The sequence below is a fragment of the Lissotriton vulgaris genome, chromosome 6 (assembly GCF_964263255.1).
Source record: "Lissotriton vulgaris chromosome 6, aLisVul1.2, whole genome shotgun sequence".
Classification (NCBI taxonomy): Eukaryota; Metazoa; Chordata; class Amphibia; order Caudata; family Salamandridae; genus Lissotriton; species Lissotriton vulgaris.
The window spans coordinates 582,519,972-582,539,673 of record NC_141694.1 but is presented as its reverse complement, the minus strand read 5'-3'; the positions used below and the strand labels follow the sequence as shown (position 1 = coordinate 582,539,673).

At 42.5% G+C, this 19,702-nt stretch overlaps 1 protein-coding gene across 3 annotated transcripts in view; it reads right to left on the bottom strand.

Moving 5' to 3' along the window:
* Positions 1-19,702, bottom strand: part of NT5E (5'-nucleotidase ecto) — a 428,517-nt gene that overhangs the window by 107,209 nt on the left and 301,606 nt on the right. For all 3 annotated transcript variants that reach the window (XR_015296621.1, XM_086926572.1, XM_086926573.1), the window contains exon 7: positions 10,692-10,841. Coding sequence is in view for 2 of the 3 variants with exons in the window: in XM_086926572.1 (XP_086782698.1) it covers positions 10,692-10,841 (150 nt within the window). In the remaining variant the exon portion in view is untranslated. The remainder of the gene's footprint in view (positions 1-10,691; positions 10,842-19,702) is intronic.

Here is a 19,702-nt window from a genome sequence, read left to right as displayed (position 1 = left end):
TACATTACAGGAGAAAGAAAAGATTTTTCTAGATTTAGTAGAGAAAAGGAGACAGGATTTCCATAGAAAAGCCACTGATCATAAACGAAAGATTCCTAAATGGGCTGGAAATAAAGAGTTTACCTCTAATGGCAAGACTCACGCTGCTATGTTTCTGGATTTCGAAAATAAAGCGAAATTATGTCTCCATAGAGAGAAAAACGATTATTAAAACAATATATTCATTAGTTCCAGTGAATGTGAACATAATTTCAAAGTTATTGGGTGATGGGGTTTCAAAGATGGAACTGAACCAGTTTATCCTGGAATTTATTACATTTGAGGGAATAAGGCCAATTTAAAATTGCCTGATCATTGGTATGGGTGTTGCTATTTTGGAATAGTATTCCCAAAGGTGTATCATGTGGAGAAAATCCTAGAAGCAATGAAGAAACAAATGGATTAACTCGTAGTAAAAGAGCATCATTTTCTGAAATCGTAGGTGACATATTTAGTGCATTAATACCTTCAGTGGGAGTGGTTCTGTAAAACTCAAAGAATTTGCAAATTGTCAACAGTGGTGGATCGCTTATCGACTGACACTGCTAGTGGATTTTTGATGATCAATACCGAATTAGTTGCGGTAAGATCAATGGTTTTACAAAATCGACTTGCTCTTGACATATTATTGGCAAAAGAGGGCGGAGTCTGTAGAATATTGAAGACGCAACATTGTTGCACTTACATTCCAGATGAAAGCGTAGAAATTAAAAGGTACGAGAGAAATATTACCAATTTGAGAAAAGAATTGAAACCACTGGAGGTTGACAGTGCATGGATGAGACTAATTGATGGTCTCCCTTCAATAGGTAGTTGGTTCACTAACCTAGGAAAGAGTTTTGTAGGTAAAATATTGATGCCAATGGTGTGAGCAGCACTACTGATTTTAGGGATAATAATTTGTTGCAAATGTCTCAAACATAAAAAGACATCTACAGCAAATCAGAAAGGGAAGAAAAGAAACTTCAGTGAAATCGAGCTTAAAGAATTAAATAGGGATCTGTATAAAAAGATGAAAAACTTTCACATGAATAATGGTGAAAAACCTAGAAGAGTGTTTGAAGAAATAGAAATGAGTAAATGTTGAAAAGTTGGCATCTTTTTCTGTAATATGTGATAATATAAAATATCATCAAAGAGGAGATTGATGGAGCAATGTTTCACTCGTAAAGAGACTTGCTTGGATTCAACCCTCTCGAAATAATATATAATACTTTAATCAACATGTTTCGTATTACTAATAATGCACCACACAACATTTCTAGTACCCAGGGGAAGCTCTCCTATCTGCTTTTTACTAAACGTAACTCGAGTGTCCTAAATTGGCCACCGCAACGCGGGAAATTTTCTGCGCATGCGTCTGTCACAGTCACGTGACATGACATACTTTCTGCTTTGGTGGGAAAACTTTGCTTCTGCGCACTAGAACTTAAGATGGCTGCTCATTGTTTTCATGTGCTAATGCTTGCATTGCTGCTTTTACTAAATTGTTTGTTCTGCTTAATTCCTAACGCTGTAGTTAAAATAAAGTAATGGGAAAAGAGTAGAGATAAGTGGTAGAAAGTGCATTCATTTATTCTTTGTTCTAAAACTGTTCTTCTTTGACTTTGCTATTAGCTCGTGTTTGGACCAATCAAGTACAATGTTGCTCCTTCCTGGATCCCGCGTCTGCGCATGTGCTGCGCTCTCAAAAGTCCACAAGCCATGACATTGAATCTATGCCAACAACAGTATTGCCTGCGATGCGCCTGGGAAAAAGAACTATTGACCCACGGAAAGGAAGACAACTTACCAATCTTCGTATACATTGTATTTGTTATTGAAACATCTATTGTTGGGAGGAATAAAAGTGCATGGGAAAATAAAACTATGGGAGGGAACATTAATTTGAATATATGAATCAAGTGACCTCATAACTGGTATGGTGTGATGACCTCTCCTCGTCCTTTGACCAATCAAATTAAGTGAATATACACATTTGCAACATTGGGGGGTGGTACACTGCCCTGGAAAATGGTATAACTAAGGTAGGATTAGCTAGTTAGATTGTCCGACTTGTCCGGATAGCTGACCTGTCACTGTCTCAATGCACTCAATAGGCGATCGAGAGCAGAGGTGCTGGCGAAGCACTCTGTCAGAAGAATCGATAACCCAATCGGGGTTCTGGGAAGGAGATTCGATAACCCAATCGGGGTTCCGGAGGGAGAAGATTTGCTAACGCAATCAGGGTCCACCTGTTAGCCGCAGTGAGGGGTGTAACGCTGGTGTTGCACTTAGCTGAGGGTACTTGATTCCAACCTGAATCCATCCTAATTTGGTCATCACTGGTCCTGATCTACACCTGTGCTTTCTTACTGGCATCTGAACTACCGGAAGTCCTGTCTTTTTTTACCCAGCCCGTGGCCGAGGGTTAGTTTTCGCACTATTCTAGGTAAATATAAAATACATGTGGGTATGTCCTTGTATTGTTTCCCTTTTCTTACCCTTCCTATGTTTCAATGCTTAAAGAAAGTTTCATAATATTTTTGCATCATCTTGCTTTGATTATATTCTTTCTAATTGAATGCGCTTTAATCGAATTGGTATGGACTCTGACATTTAAGAATTTACATAGATAAAGTGTTTAAACCTTTCCCGAGTCTGTGGTTATTTTATGAGTGCAAATGTTTATTTACTGCCTATTTTCTTGCTAACTCCCTTGATCCCTTAGGACTCTAGGTACCGGTGACTAGGATTGGTAAGTCAAAAGTATATGTCCTAAAAGGTTAAATAAAATCCTGATTTAGCGTAGGTTTACCTGTTCAAAGTGTGTATGCTTTATGGGCCCAGGTGAGTATGGTAAAATCTCGAGCAGGTGAGCCCGCGCTCTATCAGATGTCCCTCCTAAATTTAGACTATAAAATATTGGCCAAGGTCATCACAAAGTGCCTATCACAATTGATTAAGTTTATAATATCCCCAGTCCAATCGGAATTCGTGCCCCATCGGTCCACCTTGTTGAATCTTAGGACATTATTTGCAGTCCTCCACAGGATAGATCGGGGGTCCCAGCTGCTGCAATCCTTCTCGATGCAGAAAAGGCCTTTGACTCCTTGGAATGGCCATTTTTCCTTTCAGTGATGCGCCGCATGGGACTGCCAGTGGGATTTGTGGCTCATACTGCCTTATTATACAGCAATCCAATACCAGACTCCGCTTGAATGGTATGCTCTCCTGACCCTTCAGGCTATCACGTGACACCCATCAGGGTCTGTTCATTCTTGCCATGGATCCGTTAATTCGACACTTTCAGGAAAGACATCTGCAGCGAAAGATACAGTTCAATACGGGTTCACTTTTGGCCTCACTTTACGCAGATGACACAATCCTTTATGTCAGGGAACCCCAGGTAAATCTGGAACCTCTCATCAGAAAGATACTCAGATTATGCCTTTTTTCAGACCTTGACATCAACTGGCACAAATCAGTAATTTTCCCTTTAACCTCGGGCACAAAACAATGGGAGTGCGAATATCCTCTTGAATGGTGCACAGATGCGGGAAAATACCTGGGGATACATATACATCTCAACTGGAGGATGGACTCGTCCCGTAGGGGGTGGGGTGACAGCCTCAATATTAGCATGGGCGAATTTTGCGAATCTCGCGTTCGCGAATTTTGCGGATTTGCAAACTCGCAATCCGCAAAATCCGCGAATTCTCGCGAATTTGCGGATTTTTTTTGTGTTGGCCCGGATTTCTGCCAGGTCGCGAGGGTTTTTGTACAATTTCGCAAACGCGAACTTACCTGTCGGGTCGCAAGTTTTGCGAACTTGTTGTTTCTACGTGTCCAGCCTGTTTGTGACACTCTTCTTCATCACTGCCACCCTCTGTCACCACATGCCACCCTCTGGCTCACCCATGCCACCCTCTGTTTCATCACAGCACCCTCTGGTTGTCCAGTGTACATTATTGTGGCAAAGCAAAGCACACCTTCCCTGCCTCAAGTGACCTGAATTAATTTGGGGCTGATTAATGTGTCACTGAATATTTTTTTAGCTGGCACCTGCTTCCTTAGTGCTTCCTGATTAGTGATCATTTGCACTTGCTAAGTGCTTTCATTGTTGCAAAATTAGTTACAACACCTGCCCTGCCCCAACTGACAATAATGAATTAGGGGCTGATTAATGTGTCACTGGATTTGAACTTCCAGCCTGGCTCCTGCTTGTCTCCCTTAGCTGTAATTCAGGACCTTTGTAGCATATGTGTAACTATTCTGAGGGTCAGAGCAGGGTCACATAATAGTTGCAAGTAGGCAACTGAACCCTGGAGGGGGCCCTCAGGAAGCACTACAGGAAATGGCTACTAATGATGAGCTTGAACTTTTGAACCTGGTAAGTAGTTTCAGTTTTGCTAAGATCGTATTTCTGCAATTTAGCGCTTATTCGCGGGGTGCGAAGTTGAACTGGGAATCCGCGAACTCACGCGAACAGTGCGAGCAAGCCATAAAATCCGCTGCTCGCGGATTTTGCGGGAAATTCGCGAATCTCGCGGATTGCGAATTTACCGAAAATCCGCAAAATCCGCGAGTGGAACGGATTTTTCGCCCATACTTACTCAATATGCTAAGCTCACTTAGTGCCGGGCACTATTCACAAATCATGGTGCACCTCAAACACCGGGACTTTTACTCTTGGATGTATCAGGAGTGTTGTAGTACTGGGGAACGGGGGGGGGTGGGTACTGGGGAGGGCCCAGGTGAACTGTAATTATAGGATCACTGTAACCATCATACTAGCCTTGCCAGGCGTTGCACCTATTTGAAATCTACAATGCATGAGCTGATTGAGCGACAATGTCATTGTAATTGTTAGTGAACAGATTGGCATGTATATATCTTTTGTAAAAACGTAAATTGGAAAAACAAAGTTTAAAATATATATATATATATTTTATATCAAAGGAAATCAAAATGTATGGGTGACTTGGGCATAATGTAATCAGCATTACGCATTATTTAGTTTCGTGACTGCATGTCTGGTGATCTCAATTTCAGATTTATCTCCTACTGAAAATAATAATAGAAAAAATAACACTAATAATAGATGACATCAGGAACCACCACGTATCTCCTCTGTCCCGATGTCAGAGGGTTTGGATGAATCTTAGTCAGTTTGGGAATCATTGTTATCAATGTTGTGTTAAATTTGAGTGGGAGGTTACCACACCTTTTGAATTTAATGGTTTCCTTGGAGAACAATGGATCTGTGTGACTCTCTGACATTTTATAGAGTTCAATGGAAAAACCACCATCACCTGGGAATGATTCAACTAGTATTATTTGGTCATCCTGACAAGATTACAGGAGATACTTTTGGTCCTTGGCATTCACACAGTGTCATTCAACTGGAAACCTGCTATGACATCTCATTGTCTCACTCTGATGAAATCAGGGGTTCTACACTACAGATTAGAATGGTCGTACATCTTTGTCACCTGCCCTGTATTCAAAAGCCAGTCGTTTATGGAGCTCGCTGAAGCAGGACCGTTTTTACTTTGCTGAATAGTTTATAGACGCATGGATTTCAAACGTGTTTTAGGTTATCAGGGATACTGTAGAACTCCATCAGTACTCGGCTAAACAACATTGGTATTTAATAACATGCAAAAATAGGAGTCATATTTTTATACTATTTCTTAATGAAGATGAAAAATCTAGTTGAGTAAATCATGCCAGATCGATTTCTTTGTGCCACATGCTGACTACCCTGAACAAACTGCCCTAAGGTCCAAAGAGAAGGGTTACACCTGTATTTATCATCAAAAAGGTCTTCATATATCTGATTGGTACACCTTTATTAGTTCTCGGGGACTCTCTCAGGTTCTTTTAAAGGAAACAGTTATTATTTATTTATTATTATTTGAGGAGTTTTAGACCATGGCCTGCCATGGTATGAGTGCTGTACAATATCGGGATGGGTAACGACCCCACATGCCATTGGTCACAGGTTGCCCTAGCATCCCTATACCTGTCTACAGACAAAGAAAAGCCGCTTCACTACCAACACAACTACATTCAAACGGCACTTTATATGACGACTCCAAAGTCCTTCTGATATTTGATATCTCTCTTTCTTTTGATTTTCCTTTTTGTTTTGTCAGTTATGGTTCAAATCATAAAAATGAAGATATCTAGCAACTCGTAATGATGTACACATATTTTGCCCATGAAACATTGTGAGTTAAATTTCAAAGATGAGCTGAGTAAGTGCCGAGTATCCCTACGAAAATCGATGTATCTGCATGTTGACGGCCGCTTTTGGGGAGAAGCGCACATGGTAGACACATCTTGCTCTACAATTAGAGATGACAGTATACGTTGGCAGTCGATGCCAATGTTAATTTACACCTTTACACCAAATTCTGTGCTGTAAATGCCGAACTTGCTATGACTGTATGAAGGAAATACCCGGCTGTATGTACATGGCAACATAGCAATATTACTTTTGCTATTAGTGTTATATGTACCAATGCCTGTGTTGCATGTATCAGAAAAAGATAAAACGCAATAAACATATTTAAAAAAAAAATGAGTGCTGTACAAATAGCAGACAACTCATAGATATAGAGTAGGAAAGCAGTCAGTTATAAGTAAGCAACAGAACAACTGCAAAGTAACAATCGGTTATGTAGATTCATGATCTGGAGGTGTCTACATGAGAATAGCCCAGTTCCTCAGGGTTATTATTGAAATATTTTGTTCATCAGAAGTCTTTTCACTTCTTTTTTGAAGGAAGTCATGAATGGGGTTGACCTGATTCTGGGTGGCAGTGTGTTGCATATTCTTGGGGCTAAGCCGGAGAAAGAGCTTTCGTAAGTTTTCTTTTTGTTGAGCTTCTGCGGTTTCAGCAATAGGGTGTTGGCACTTCCTAAGGAACGACTACTCCACTCAGTGCTAGTTTATTAGTCAGGTAGACAGGAGTTTTGTGGTGAAGAGCCTCGTGTGTCATGCAGGCTTTTTTCAGCGGGATCCTTGCTTTAAATGGGAGCCAATATAGAAGTCTTAGGTCTGGACTGATGTGATCAAATTTTCTGGATCCCGTGACGAGCCTAGGCACTGAGTTCAGCACAGCCCTTAGCGGCGCTAGCCTTGCTTTGGGTAGACATGCAAGAGTAGCACTATTGTAATCTAAACAGGAGATGACTTGGGATTGGACTACCGATTGAAAGCCATCAGGTGCAAGAAAGGTTTGATTTTCCTTGGAATGTTCAGTTGGTAGTTGGATCCCCTGGTGTTTGCCCTGATATGATCTTGCATATTCAGGCATTTTTTAAACGTCATATCAAGTTATCTAGTAAAGTCAATAGTGTTGTGGGCGCAATTGAGAGCTGTAAATTGTTTGAGCCTTTTTCCTATAGGGACAGAGTGATTGTGGGAGGCGATCAAGAGGAATTTCATTTTGAGTATGTTGAGCATAAGGTGGTTGCAGGCTAAACATTGTTGGGTTTTTATCAGGGTGCCGTTGAGAGTATTAACGTCCCAGCTAATTAATATTTCAGTGCTGAGGACATCAGTGATGGATTCCATGAATGGATAGAATAGGATAAGTGAGATTGTGGATCCTAGAGGTATTCCAATTGAGTCAGTTGTAATGTCAGAAAGGGTTTGATTGACTTTTATTCTATGAGTTCTATTATATAGGCACAAAGAAATCCATATAGCCCCATCCTTGACTCACCATGTCTGTAGCAGAGGAGAGATCAAGGAGTATGAGCAGGCACGATTCGTTATGATCAAGCAATCTTAAAGCATCATGTACAATGTGGGTTAGAGCTGTTTTAGTGCTATGTCCCATTCTGAAGCCAGATTGCCAGTGGGCCAGGAGATTAAATTGCTCAATGTGGTCACAAAGTTGGAGGTGTATGTATTTTTCTAGGACCTTTGTTAGTGTCGGGAGGTTGTTAATGGGACAGAAATGATTGAGATCAGACTGGTCAGCATTTGTTTTTTTTACTATAGGGGTGACCTGTCCTATCTTTAGACAATTTGGAATCCGATTGTCCCTCACCCCGCCCCGATCAAGAATTCCTCCAACAGCCGCAGCAACAAGACTGCCTGCTGGTTCACCGCGAACCTCCAGACCTCCAAGCAAAACTGCCGAAAGCTCGAGAAGAAATGGCGCCATGAACAGACACCAGAGAACCAAGCAGCCCACAAGGACACCATGCGCCAACATCATCACCTCATCAGAGCCGCCAAAAAGACCTCCTTTGGGGACCTCCTCGCCAACAACGCACACAACACAGGGCTCGACAAATCCACTCGCCCGCTCGCATTTGCGAGGGAGAATTGCTGAGGACGAGCTATTTTTAGGTCCTACTCGCCCTTTCTGGCGAGTAGGAAGATAAACTAACTTTTGTCCCGGTCTTTGAAAACATAGCAAAAGTGACAAGATAACAAGATTTAAAGGCATTTTTATTGCTCAGAAAGGGAATGAGCAATAAAATGCCTTTAAATCATGTTATCTTGTCACTTTTGCTACGTTTTCAGAGACGGAGGTCAAGTGGGTTGCAGTCAGGTCGAGGGGATGTTCCAAGGTACTGGACCTGCAGGACTACTCAAATTTTTCAGATTTATCGAGCCCTGCAACAGCAAAGAGCTCTTCAACATTGTGAAGGAACTCTCCAACCCCAGCGCCAGCACCAGCGACATCCCACCCTCGCAAGTTCTGTGCAACTCCCTGGCTTCCTTCTTACACCGCAAGATCGCAGACATAAACAACAGCTTCGAAAATCAGGCCTCCTCTGCAGCCAACAACACCTCTGACCCCACAGCCTCCACCCATGACGACCCCCTTCTCACCTGGACCAACATCAATGACGTCGACACCTTCAGAACCATGAGCACCATCCACTCCGGCTCCCAATCAGACCCGTTCCCCCTCTACATTTTCAACAAAGCCAGCGCCACCATCACACCCCACCTCTGCAAGGCCATCAACATCTCCTTTGAGACTGTGACCTTCCTGGAGAGCTGGAAGAATGCTGAGTTCAACGCCTTTCTCAAGAAGCCCAAAGCAGACCCCAAGGACCTCAAGAACTTACGGCCCATCTCCCTACTCCTGTTCCTGGCGAAGGTCATCAAGAAAACTGTCAACAAACAGCTGACCCGCTACCTAGAGGAAAACAACATCCTGGACCCGTCCGGTTTCCGCAGCAACCACAGCACCAAAACTGCCCTCATCGCCGCCACGATGACATCTGAGCCCTGCTGGACAACAGCGAGAACACTACCCTCATCCTCCTGGACCGGTCAGCCGCCTTCAACACTGTCTGCCACCGCACCCTTTGCACCCACCTCCACGACGCAGGAATCCGAGGCAAAGCACTGGACTGGACCACCTCCTTCCTCTCCGGCAGAATACAGAGCATCCGCCTCCCTCCCTTCCGATCCGAAGCCACCACGATCATCTGCGGTGTACCGCAAGGATCCTCCCTCAGCCCGATGCTGTTCAACATCTACATGGCCCCACTCGCCCACGTCGCCGGACTGCATAACCTCAACATCATCTCCTATGCCGACGACACACAACTGATACTCTCACTCACCAAGGACCCTCTCACCGCCAAAAACAACCTCCACTAAGGTAAGAAAGCAGTCGCTGAATGGATGAAGAACAGCCGTCTGAAGCTGAACTTCGACAAGACAGAGGTCCTCATCCTCAGCTCCACCCCTTCTGCATGGGACGACTCCTGGTGGCCGACCACCCTAGGAGCAGCTCCAACACCCACCGACCACGCACATTATCTGGGATTCATCCTGGACTCCACACTCTCCATGACCAAGCAAGTCAACTCCATCTCATCCTCCTGTTTCAACACCCTCTGTATGCTTCAAAAGACCTACAAATGGATCCCCACCGACACCAGAAGATCTGTCACCCAGGCCCTTGTCAGCAGCAGACTGGACTACGGAAACGCCCTTTACGCGGGAGCCCCAACTAAACTGCTGAAACAACTGCAATGCATTCAGAACGCCTCTGCCCGCCTGATCCTCGACATCCCTCAACATCCCTCGCCACAGCCACATCACACCCCACCTGAGCTTCCTGTCAACAAAAGGATCACCTTCAAGCTACTCAGCCACGGACACAAAGCTCTCCACAACACCGGTCCAGCATACCTCAACAAACGGATCAGCTTCTACACACCGAACCGCCAGCTCCGTTCCGCCGACCTCGCCCTCGCCACCGTTCCCCACATCAGGAGAGCGACCGCCGGCGGCAGATCATTCTCCAACCTCGCCGCCAAGTCCGGGAATATCCTCCCAATCCTCCTACAACAAACCGAAGACCTACTAACCTTCAGGAGGGTACTCAAGACCTGGCTGTTCGAGCAGTAGCAGCATTGATTTATTTGATGGGTAGAGAATCATTGAAATGATTGGAGGGTTTTCATGATAATATTATCTAGAGAATGTCAGCATTTCTGGAATGTTGAAGGGATTCCAAGTAGCATTGTTTTTCATTGTAAAGCTGGATCAGGGGGTTTAGTAAACGCTGGGAGGCAAGTTGCAGTTCTGATTCGAACTTCTTAGTCTTTTCCATGAAATGGCCAGAGAAGTCATAACTACAGTGTTACTTTAATAGGCTGTATTGAAAACGAAAAACTTACCACCAACTTGAAGGAATTCTCCAGTTCCACCCCCATGTCTGCGTACACTGTGTTCAAAAGCTTTTTTTAGAGTGGATCCCTTCAACTGAACCAGATCAAAAGTGCCTCCGAAAGGTAACACTGACATCAGATCTTCCAGAGTGATGCTTCCTGTGTGAGAGATAACAGTTGGTTACTGAGCAGAAGATAATGAAGAAACACCAATCATATCATTTTCCACGTGCTCTCAATAAAGAGCATATTTGCCCACAAATAAGTTTGTCATTTTATCTTTGAAGATTTATAAACATCAAAACAAAATGAATGTATGAATCAGTCGGCTCAGATGGATTATACAAAAGTTCAGTTCTAGCTGGTTTTCCCTAAAACTCAGTTTCAGGCTGTAGAATCTAATAAACAGAAGTTGTCTAAACCTTTGGAAATGCAACTATGATTAAGCAGCTGGTTTCCAGTTGAGTCAAGAATCAAGTTCAAAATGTTCAGCAAAGCTCATGGGGGTCTATTAGAGCAAATATCTAGGGAACAGGCAGATGTTTGTACCCCACTGCACGCCAGCCTGGAACCTATGGTCTGTCACCTTAAATCAAATGTAGAGATCACAATTCCAGGGAACCTGGCCCTGTTTTGCTTCCAAAGAACTAATACATCCTCTGCTAACTGTGTCTGAGAGACAGTGCTAGTTTCTACATCTAGAAAACGAAGCCTGCCATCCTTTTGTGTTCTCTTTCATGAGACATGTCATAAGGGCAGTTAATACAATTTTAGCATGCATGCTTGAAGGACACACTGAGGTTGTTTGTAATGGAGTGGGTATTTATAGTGAAATTATGTTGGTCCTCATCACATTGACCAGAATCAGAAGAACAGGGCACAGTCTGTACAGCATCATATTGTTAGGAATGTATTTTTTAGGTCTGGCTTGACAGCACAGCTGTAGCCAGATGTAATGGGATCAACCTAAAAAAGAGCTATCAGGAGTACTACAAAGAGGGGCTGTGCCTCCACCCACATGTTGCTAGCAACAAGTACATGTTTCTATTGGGCAGAAGTTGCATGCTTACACCTAACAAAGTGCTTCCCCTTCAGACAGCTCTTACTATTTTGCTTATTTTCCAACTGTCTGAGCCAGGAGCAGCATGGCTACCTGAGCTTGAACTTTCAGTGACCCACACATGCCACTGTAAAGTGAGTAAAGTGGTTAAAGCGTCTTAGATAATTCAGTAATTTAAAGTGTTTGGTTTCCTCTTGCAGCAACACAGATCCCCTTCCCCTTCCATCATTCTCAGTACAGTATTGTATTTGAGAGCAGCATGGGACACTGAGGGCTGTACTAATCTACATGGATTTCTAAGTCTGACGTGGCAGTGCCTGACTGTTGCCTGACCTTGTGTGATCAACAAAAATGAGCTTTTATTGTACTACTGATAGAGTGACTCTGGACCAGATGTACGACCCTTTCATTTGGCACCTTGCTATTTGCGACACATTGCAAGTCGCAATTTGGAAGATGCTGATTGAAATGTACAACAGTGTGTTTACGCTGTATTGCAATTCCCAATGGGGTCACAAATTGCGAGGCTCATTAATATTAATAAGCCCCTTGCAATTTGGGAGCCCATTGTGAACGCCAGCCCTCTTATGGATGGTGGCGTGTTGAGTTCAGCAGACCACCATGTCAGGAACTGCTTTTTAATAAAGCAGCTTTTTTTTAATGCAGCCTATTTTCCTTAAAGGAAAACGGGCTGCATTTAAAAAAAAAATGAAACAATTTTGATTTTTTTAAGAGCAGGCACTTGTCCCTCGTACCACTGCCTGCCCTTAAAAAATGATTTTGCATGCATTTGCAAATTGGAAGGGGCCCCCTAGGGACCCCTTCCCATTTGCAAATGCTTTACCACCTACTTGAAGTAGGTGGTAATTGCAAGTGTTTTGCGATCGCAATTGCGGTCACAAAACATTAGTACATTGTTTTGCGACTCGCTATTTGGAAGGGAATGCCCCTTCCAAATAGCGAGTCACAAAATCTATCTAGCGAGTCGCAAAAAAATTGCAACTCGCTAAATAGGCTATGTACATGGCCCAATATGTTTTTGCGTGCACAAAGGGATTCACAAACCCGTTTGCGCATACAAAAACGGGTCGTACATCTGGCCCATAAGCTCCACTCACATGTTGGCTCCCCTAAGTAAAGAATTTGATTGGGCCAAATTTTGTATTGCAGTTTTTGGCTTTGCGGATTTGATTATGCTGGTATGCCAATTATCATGGCTATAGGCCTGATATTTTTATTAGGAAATGTTAAAATATAGGCGATGGGGATGACCTACTTCTTGAGAAAAGCATATGTTAGAGTCTATAGACATTTAAAATGTGTATTGTTGTTACTCTATATCAAAGTTACAAGGAATCTCACAGATTACCATAGAAGACAATGGTGCTGTTGTTAGTTACCTGTGTATCAAACCATAGAGGTAGAAAGTTTGCTCTTTGAGAACTCTTATTATGCCCTCTTAGAAGAGATGGAATTTTGCTTAACCAACTGTAACTTTGCATAGCTTTCAAATTTTACAACTTGCTAGAGCAAATAAGCCTTTAACAATTGATCCTTATCACATTGTGTTACCAACAATAGTTAAGTATTTTGTTGCATGTAATTTCACAGATTACAGTATTAGGAAACTGTTTTAGTGTTGGCCAGCCACTGAAAAAACTGAGGATTTTCACAGTGATGATTCTTGTTAGACTCTGTTGATAGGGGTTGTGTATCATTTTGCAAGCTGTAATTTTCTACTTATTGATAATGTAATAACCGTGTGCATGATGGTTACTAATTCATGAGCACTCGAATAGGCCAGAGGTCGGTATGATGTAAAGGTAATGGTAAACGGTAAAGGCTTCATCGGTTCTAAAGTGACGTTATAGTTAACAATTGAAACTATATCTTACTTGACATTTTTTTTAAAACATCGAAATTTAATGTGGAAAGCAAAGGTTAAAGTAACGTTATAGTTAGTTGAAAATGTCAGTGACAAAGTAACGTTTTAAACAGAAAAATACACCAAAATTCACTAGTGATAATTATCTCTAGTAACTTTAACTTGTGCCCTAAACTAACTGTAACTCACCCCTTTGTCATGCAAGCTAATTACCTCTCATATTACATCACTAATGACATGATCTATGGTACCATTGAGGACATCACTGCAACATCTGAAATTACATTATTGATGACAACGCTGTACATTCCTCCACATTCTTTTTTTCCTCTCCTTCTTGCTTTCTTTTTCCCCTGCTTTCATGTCCTTTCTAAATTTCTTGTATCCCATTTCTTGCTTTACCTCTATATTCCTCCTCCTTTCTATTTTTTACAATTCTTTCTTTCCCCACTTCTATGTTGTGCATTCTTTTTCAGTTTCTTTCTCCTTTTTTCTTCTTGTCGTTATCTTACTCTGCTACTTTTCTTTACTTTTTCCTTATTCCTCACTTACTACCTCTACTTTTCTCCTTTCCTCCATTTCCTGTTTAGTTGTTTCTTTCTTACTTTTTGCTTTTTTCTATAATGTATTTCTCCTTTTTTTCTCAATTCCTTTATTTTTCTATATATATCTTCATCGTTTTTCTTTCTCGCAATCATTCCTTCCTTATTTATTTCATTATTTCGTTTTGCTCCACTTTCACCTTTTTCCATTTATTTTTACTTCCTTTCTCTTTTGATTTCGCTCGTTGTCAACTTTTTCTTTTCTCCTCTCTTTCCTTCTCTACTTCTTCATTTCTTTGCTTTTTTCTCTTCTTCTTCTCTCCTTTCTTTTAGTCTTATCTTCTTTCTCTGTCTTCATCTTTCGTCCTCTCTGTTATTCTTTCTTGTTTTATTTACTTTATAGTACATTCCCCCTTTTCTCTGCTTTATTCCAACTTACTGTCCTTTTCTCTGTGTCTCTCCTTCTTTCTTCTACTGAATAACAATAGTGATAGCTGGACCCACTGTCACTTTAGGATTTCCAAAGCCCTTTCAACTCTTAAATACCACAGTAGGCCATTTATCCATACCACAGGCCCCCTCCTGCGCCTGTCCACTTGAAGTGCAAATTTGCTGAAGCCAACAAGTATTTGTTATCAGTTTTTTTGTATTAATTGTTGTTCCTTAAATTAAAATTGCGCTGATTTATTACATTTTGTTATTGCTTATGCTCTGGACGCCTTGTTTCTAACCGAAACCTGGCTTAGCGGCGCCTCAGAGCTGAGTATTATTGTTGCTCTACCCTTAAACTGCCATATATTTAGACTGGATCACCAAGACAGGAAATGAGGCAGAATTATGATCATTTTTAAAATACAGTATCAATGTAAAATGCTTAGTTTGGGGATTCCTTGCTGTGAGGCTTTGTTATACTCTTTGTAAAAAAGAACAATTGATCGGCAGAATGCAGAACAAGGTCATACATTCACCCCAGTACAGAGATATGGACCTAAATCCATCGCTTTTTTTGCTCATCATACCATTCCAGTTTGGACCCAGCCATATGCAAATCAGTCTGGACCCTGCACCCAATGGAAACAGTGCAGCCCGAACTACCAGGCCAGGTCCTCCCTGGACTGGAAACAAGCATCCGAGGACCATGTTTCGGGCTTTCAGCTCTCATCAGCCAGGATAGCTTGACTCCAGTGGCATGGAGAGCACAGGACCCACGTCTGGGCATGCCCATCCCACTCAGAGTGAAAAATGCAAAAATAATTATTGATTAACAGAATGCAGAACAATGTCATACATTCACCCCAGTACAGAGATCTGGGCCTAAATCCAAATGCAAATAAACTTCATATATCTGACCTTTGGTTCTTAAGCTAATCATTAAACGCAGGCTCTGTTCTAAGGTAAGGAATAGTCTCTGCATGGTGGGAAGTCCATCTCATCTGTATTCCATCAGGTTGCAGCAGCAGGGACAGTCCTGGAGGAACAGTCCTTTGCCCTCGAAGAGATAAAGTGAAGTATTCAGCCTCTTCTCCCAGCCAGCCTTTTTCACTAGAAATTCCTATGCGGTCAACTTGTATACAGAACTAAACGTCTAGGGAAGAGGAGAGGAGTAAAAACGTCAAAGGTCATTTTCCTACCAAATATACCTCAGCTCCAAGTCAACTAAACATTAGTAAGCGGTCACTTCCAGTGAGTACACTGGAATACATACAACCTCGGGCCTAACAGGTGCCTTTCCTGGGCTTTGTCCACCCAACAGAAGAGGACACAGGATGTGCAGTGAAAGGACATGTAGCCCATCCCTTTGTGAAAGTTCCAGCTTCAGTGATGTCTTTGGCCCCAGTTATTGTTCTGGAGTACATGCATTGCTCCTTTCAGGCTAATGGTTGACCCCCTAAAACTAGTTTAATTCTGGTACAGGCAGACAAAATGGAAAACAGAAGCGCTGAACACTAAACCCGATAGAGAGCTCAACTACGTTAGGGGGTTACATACGAATCTATGACAAAATATCGAATACAAAAATATCTACCTACAAAAGTATGGCAACAAAAATATTGATTACAATAATATCGACATCCTATCTCTAACAAGGTAAGTACAAAAATATCGAAAAAAATATATAGATGTCAAAAATATTGTTTTTTAAAAAACATCGTTTTTTAAAATTAAAAGAAAATGTAATATTAACAAAATAATACTTATAAATGTAATACACATAGTTAAAAATATATTATAACATTTAAAATAATAATTAATGTAATAAAAACAAATAACAAATATATAATACATAGTATATACTTCATTAATAATAACTCTAAAAAATGATATCAATAACTTATAAATAAATGAAAATATAATAAATTACAAATACATTTATATACATAAAATATTAATATAAATAACAATTAATAAAAATGTAATACAAATTAAAAAAAAGTAAGTAAATGTTGGATAATGTACGGGTAAAAATTACTATTCCCACTCCAGAGAGTACAACAGTAGGGAAAGTGTTGGATAGCGTAGGGGTAACAATTACTATTCCCACTTCAGAGAGTGCAACAGTAGGGAAAGTGTTGGATACCGTAGGGGTAAACAATTCTATTCCAATTCCAGAGAGTGCAACAGTAGGGAAAGTGTTGGATAGTGTACGGGTAAAAATTACTATTCCCACTCCAGAGAGTGCATCAGTAGGGAAAGTGTTGGATAGTGTAGGTGTAAAAATTACTATTCCAACTCCAGAGAGTGCAACAGTAGGGAAAATGTTGGATAGCGTAGGGGTAACAATTACTATTCCCACTCCAGAGAGTGCAACAGTAGGGAAAGTGTTGGATAGCGTAGGGGGTAACAATTACTATTCCCACTCCAGAGAGTGCAACAGTAGGGAAAGTGTTGGATAGGGTAGGGGTAAAAATTACTATTCCAACTCCAGAGAGTGCAACAGTAGGGAAAGTGTTGGATAGCGTAGGTTTAACAATTACTGTTCCAACTCCAGAGAGTGCAACAGTAGGGAAAGTTTTGGATAGCGTAGGGGTAACAATTACTATTCCAATCCCAGAGAGTGCAACAGTAGGGAAAGTGTTGGATAGTGTACGGGTAAAAATTACTATTCCCACTCCAGAGAGGTGCAACAGTAGGGAAAATGTTGGATAGCGTAGGGGTAACAATTACTATTCCCACTCCAGAGAGTGCAACAGTAGGGAAAGTGTTGGATAGCGTAGGGGTAACAATTACTATTCCAACTCCAGAGAGTGCAACAGTAGGGAAAGTGTTCGATAGCGTAGGGGTAACAATTAGTATTCGAACTCCAGAGAGTGCAACAGTATGGAAAGTGTTGGATAGCGTAGGGGTAAAAATTACTATTCCAATTCCAGAGAGTGCAACAGTAGGGAAAGTGTTGGATAGCGTAGGGGTAACAATTACTATTCCCACTTCAGAGAGTGCAACAGTAGGGAAAGTGTTGGATACCGTAGGGGTAAAAATTTCTATTCCAATTCCAGAGAGTGCAACAGTAGGGAAAGTGTTGGATAGTGTACGGGTAAAAATTACTATTCCCACTCCAGAGAGTGTAACAGTAGGGAAAGTGTTGGATAGCGTAGGTGTAAAAATTACTATTCCAACTCCAGAGAGTGCAACAGTAGGGAAAATGTTGGATAGCGTAGGGGTAACAATTACTATTCCAACTCCAGAGAGTGCAACAGTAGGGAAAGTGTTCGATAGCGTAGGGGTAACAATTAGTATTCCAACTCCAGAGAGTACAACAGTATGGAAAGTGTTGGATAGCGTAGGGGTAAAAATTACTATTCCAACTCCATAGAGTGCAACAGTAGGGAAAGTGTACAGGACTTGCGCAAGCATGAGAATTTTGAATTTCTCCTTTTCCAGAAAGAGGTTAAGAAGGTGCAGAACTAAAATAGGACGAAGGCCTTTGTCCCTGTTTGGGCACCGGAAAATAGCGGGATTAGCAACCACAACCTACTTCTCATGTCGGCATATTCCCTATAGCTAAGTTGGCCAAGATAGGTAGCAGCTCCTGACAAAGCAAGGAGAGGGGGTCCTCCGTTAGCTTGTCATAGGTGGGTGGCATGTGTGGGGGGGTGGTCACAAAGTGTAGAGAATAGCCCCTGTTGACTAGTCGCAAAACCCAATGGTCAAATGTTAATGACCTCAAGTAGTGCAGGTGATGGTATATCCTGCCCTCAACTGGATGCCCATGGTGGTCAGAGGGAATGCTTAAGGGGTTTGGAGGCTACGGCTGCCAGGAGATGTTGTGGACTGGATTGATCTCTGGCTGCTTGACCTAAGTGATCTGTGGGAACCGCGTCTTCTGCCATGAAAGATTGTGCTGTTTGCCGGCTAGGGGCGCTGGATGTGTAAAGGCTGGTTCCAAAGCCCTTCCCGTGGCCAATAAAAGAGGCGGAAGATGGCTGGGGTTGGTGAGGGGCCATGGAAAGACTCAAGAAACTGGCCCTTGCTCTGCTGTCCTTAAAGCGCTCAAACGCTGAGACTGCCTTCTATCTATACAACCAAGAGCCATCAAAGGGAATATCCATGAGCAACGCCTGGATATCCCCCAAAAAGCCAGTGGTTCCAGCCAGTTGTGGTGCATAACGGCCACCAACGAAGAAATCACTCTGCCCAGCGAGACAGTCATTTACAGCCAGTCCAGCGAGATCATTCGCAGAGCCACTCTAAGAGCTCATCGTTGCAAATTGTCGGGAAATAAAGTAAGTCCCACAGAAGCAAGAAGTCCAAGAAGAAAAGAAATCTTCAACTTTGCCACGTCCATCAGAGTCATCTGAGGAGACAAGGGAATGTCGGCATTCGAGGCCTAGCTCTGTGGTGGAGCCTGCATCTGGGCCGTCTCCGTGCCTCCCAGAGGGCTCGGGAGCGACTCCTACTGGTCTTCGGTCAACGGGTTAGCCCCCAGCGACAGTCGGCCCCTTCAACCCGCTAATATATCTAGAGTGGCACGGGCTGAGCCAGCTCGACCTTCCCTGGCGCCTGCTCCTGTGATGGCCCTTCTGACCCCCCATTGGCGGCAGCCATCCCTGACTTCGACACAGAGCTAGACAGGCATCATTTGATGCCAGCTCCGGTGCCTTCTGGGGGGCAGACTCCCCATGACTTAACCAGTGCCTTATTTATACACACAGCCTGTATTGTGAGATGAATGGGAGGTTTCTGCATACCCTTTCGGATACCAGTTAGAAGATCCTGAGGACAACTGGATTGAGGATCTGGCAGATTCCAGTGGACTGGACGCCGTCAAAGACACTTGCCTGGTCTCTCCCCTACTCTGATTATGGACGAGGGTGCCTCATTTGCAACGGTGGTGGTGAGGTCGGCTGAGATCTTAGACCCTACACAACCCTCAGTGACAGTTAAGAAAAACATCTTGGTTTAAGGTGCTTCAGCTGTGTGTTGCCCTCACCAAACCATTACTCCTATTCAATGAAGCCCTTCCTGCTGTCCTAAACTGGCCTTCCCTAATCCCTGCACAGGAACTTATTTGAATTGGACAATATTACCATGAAGT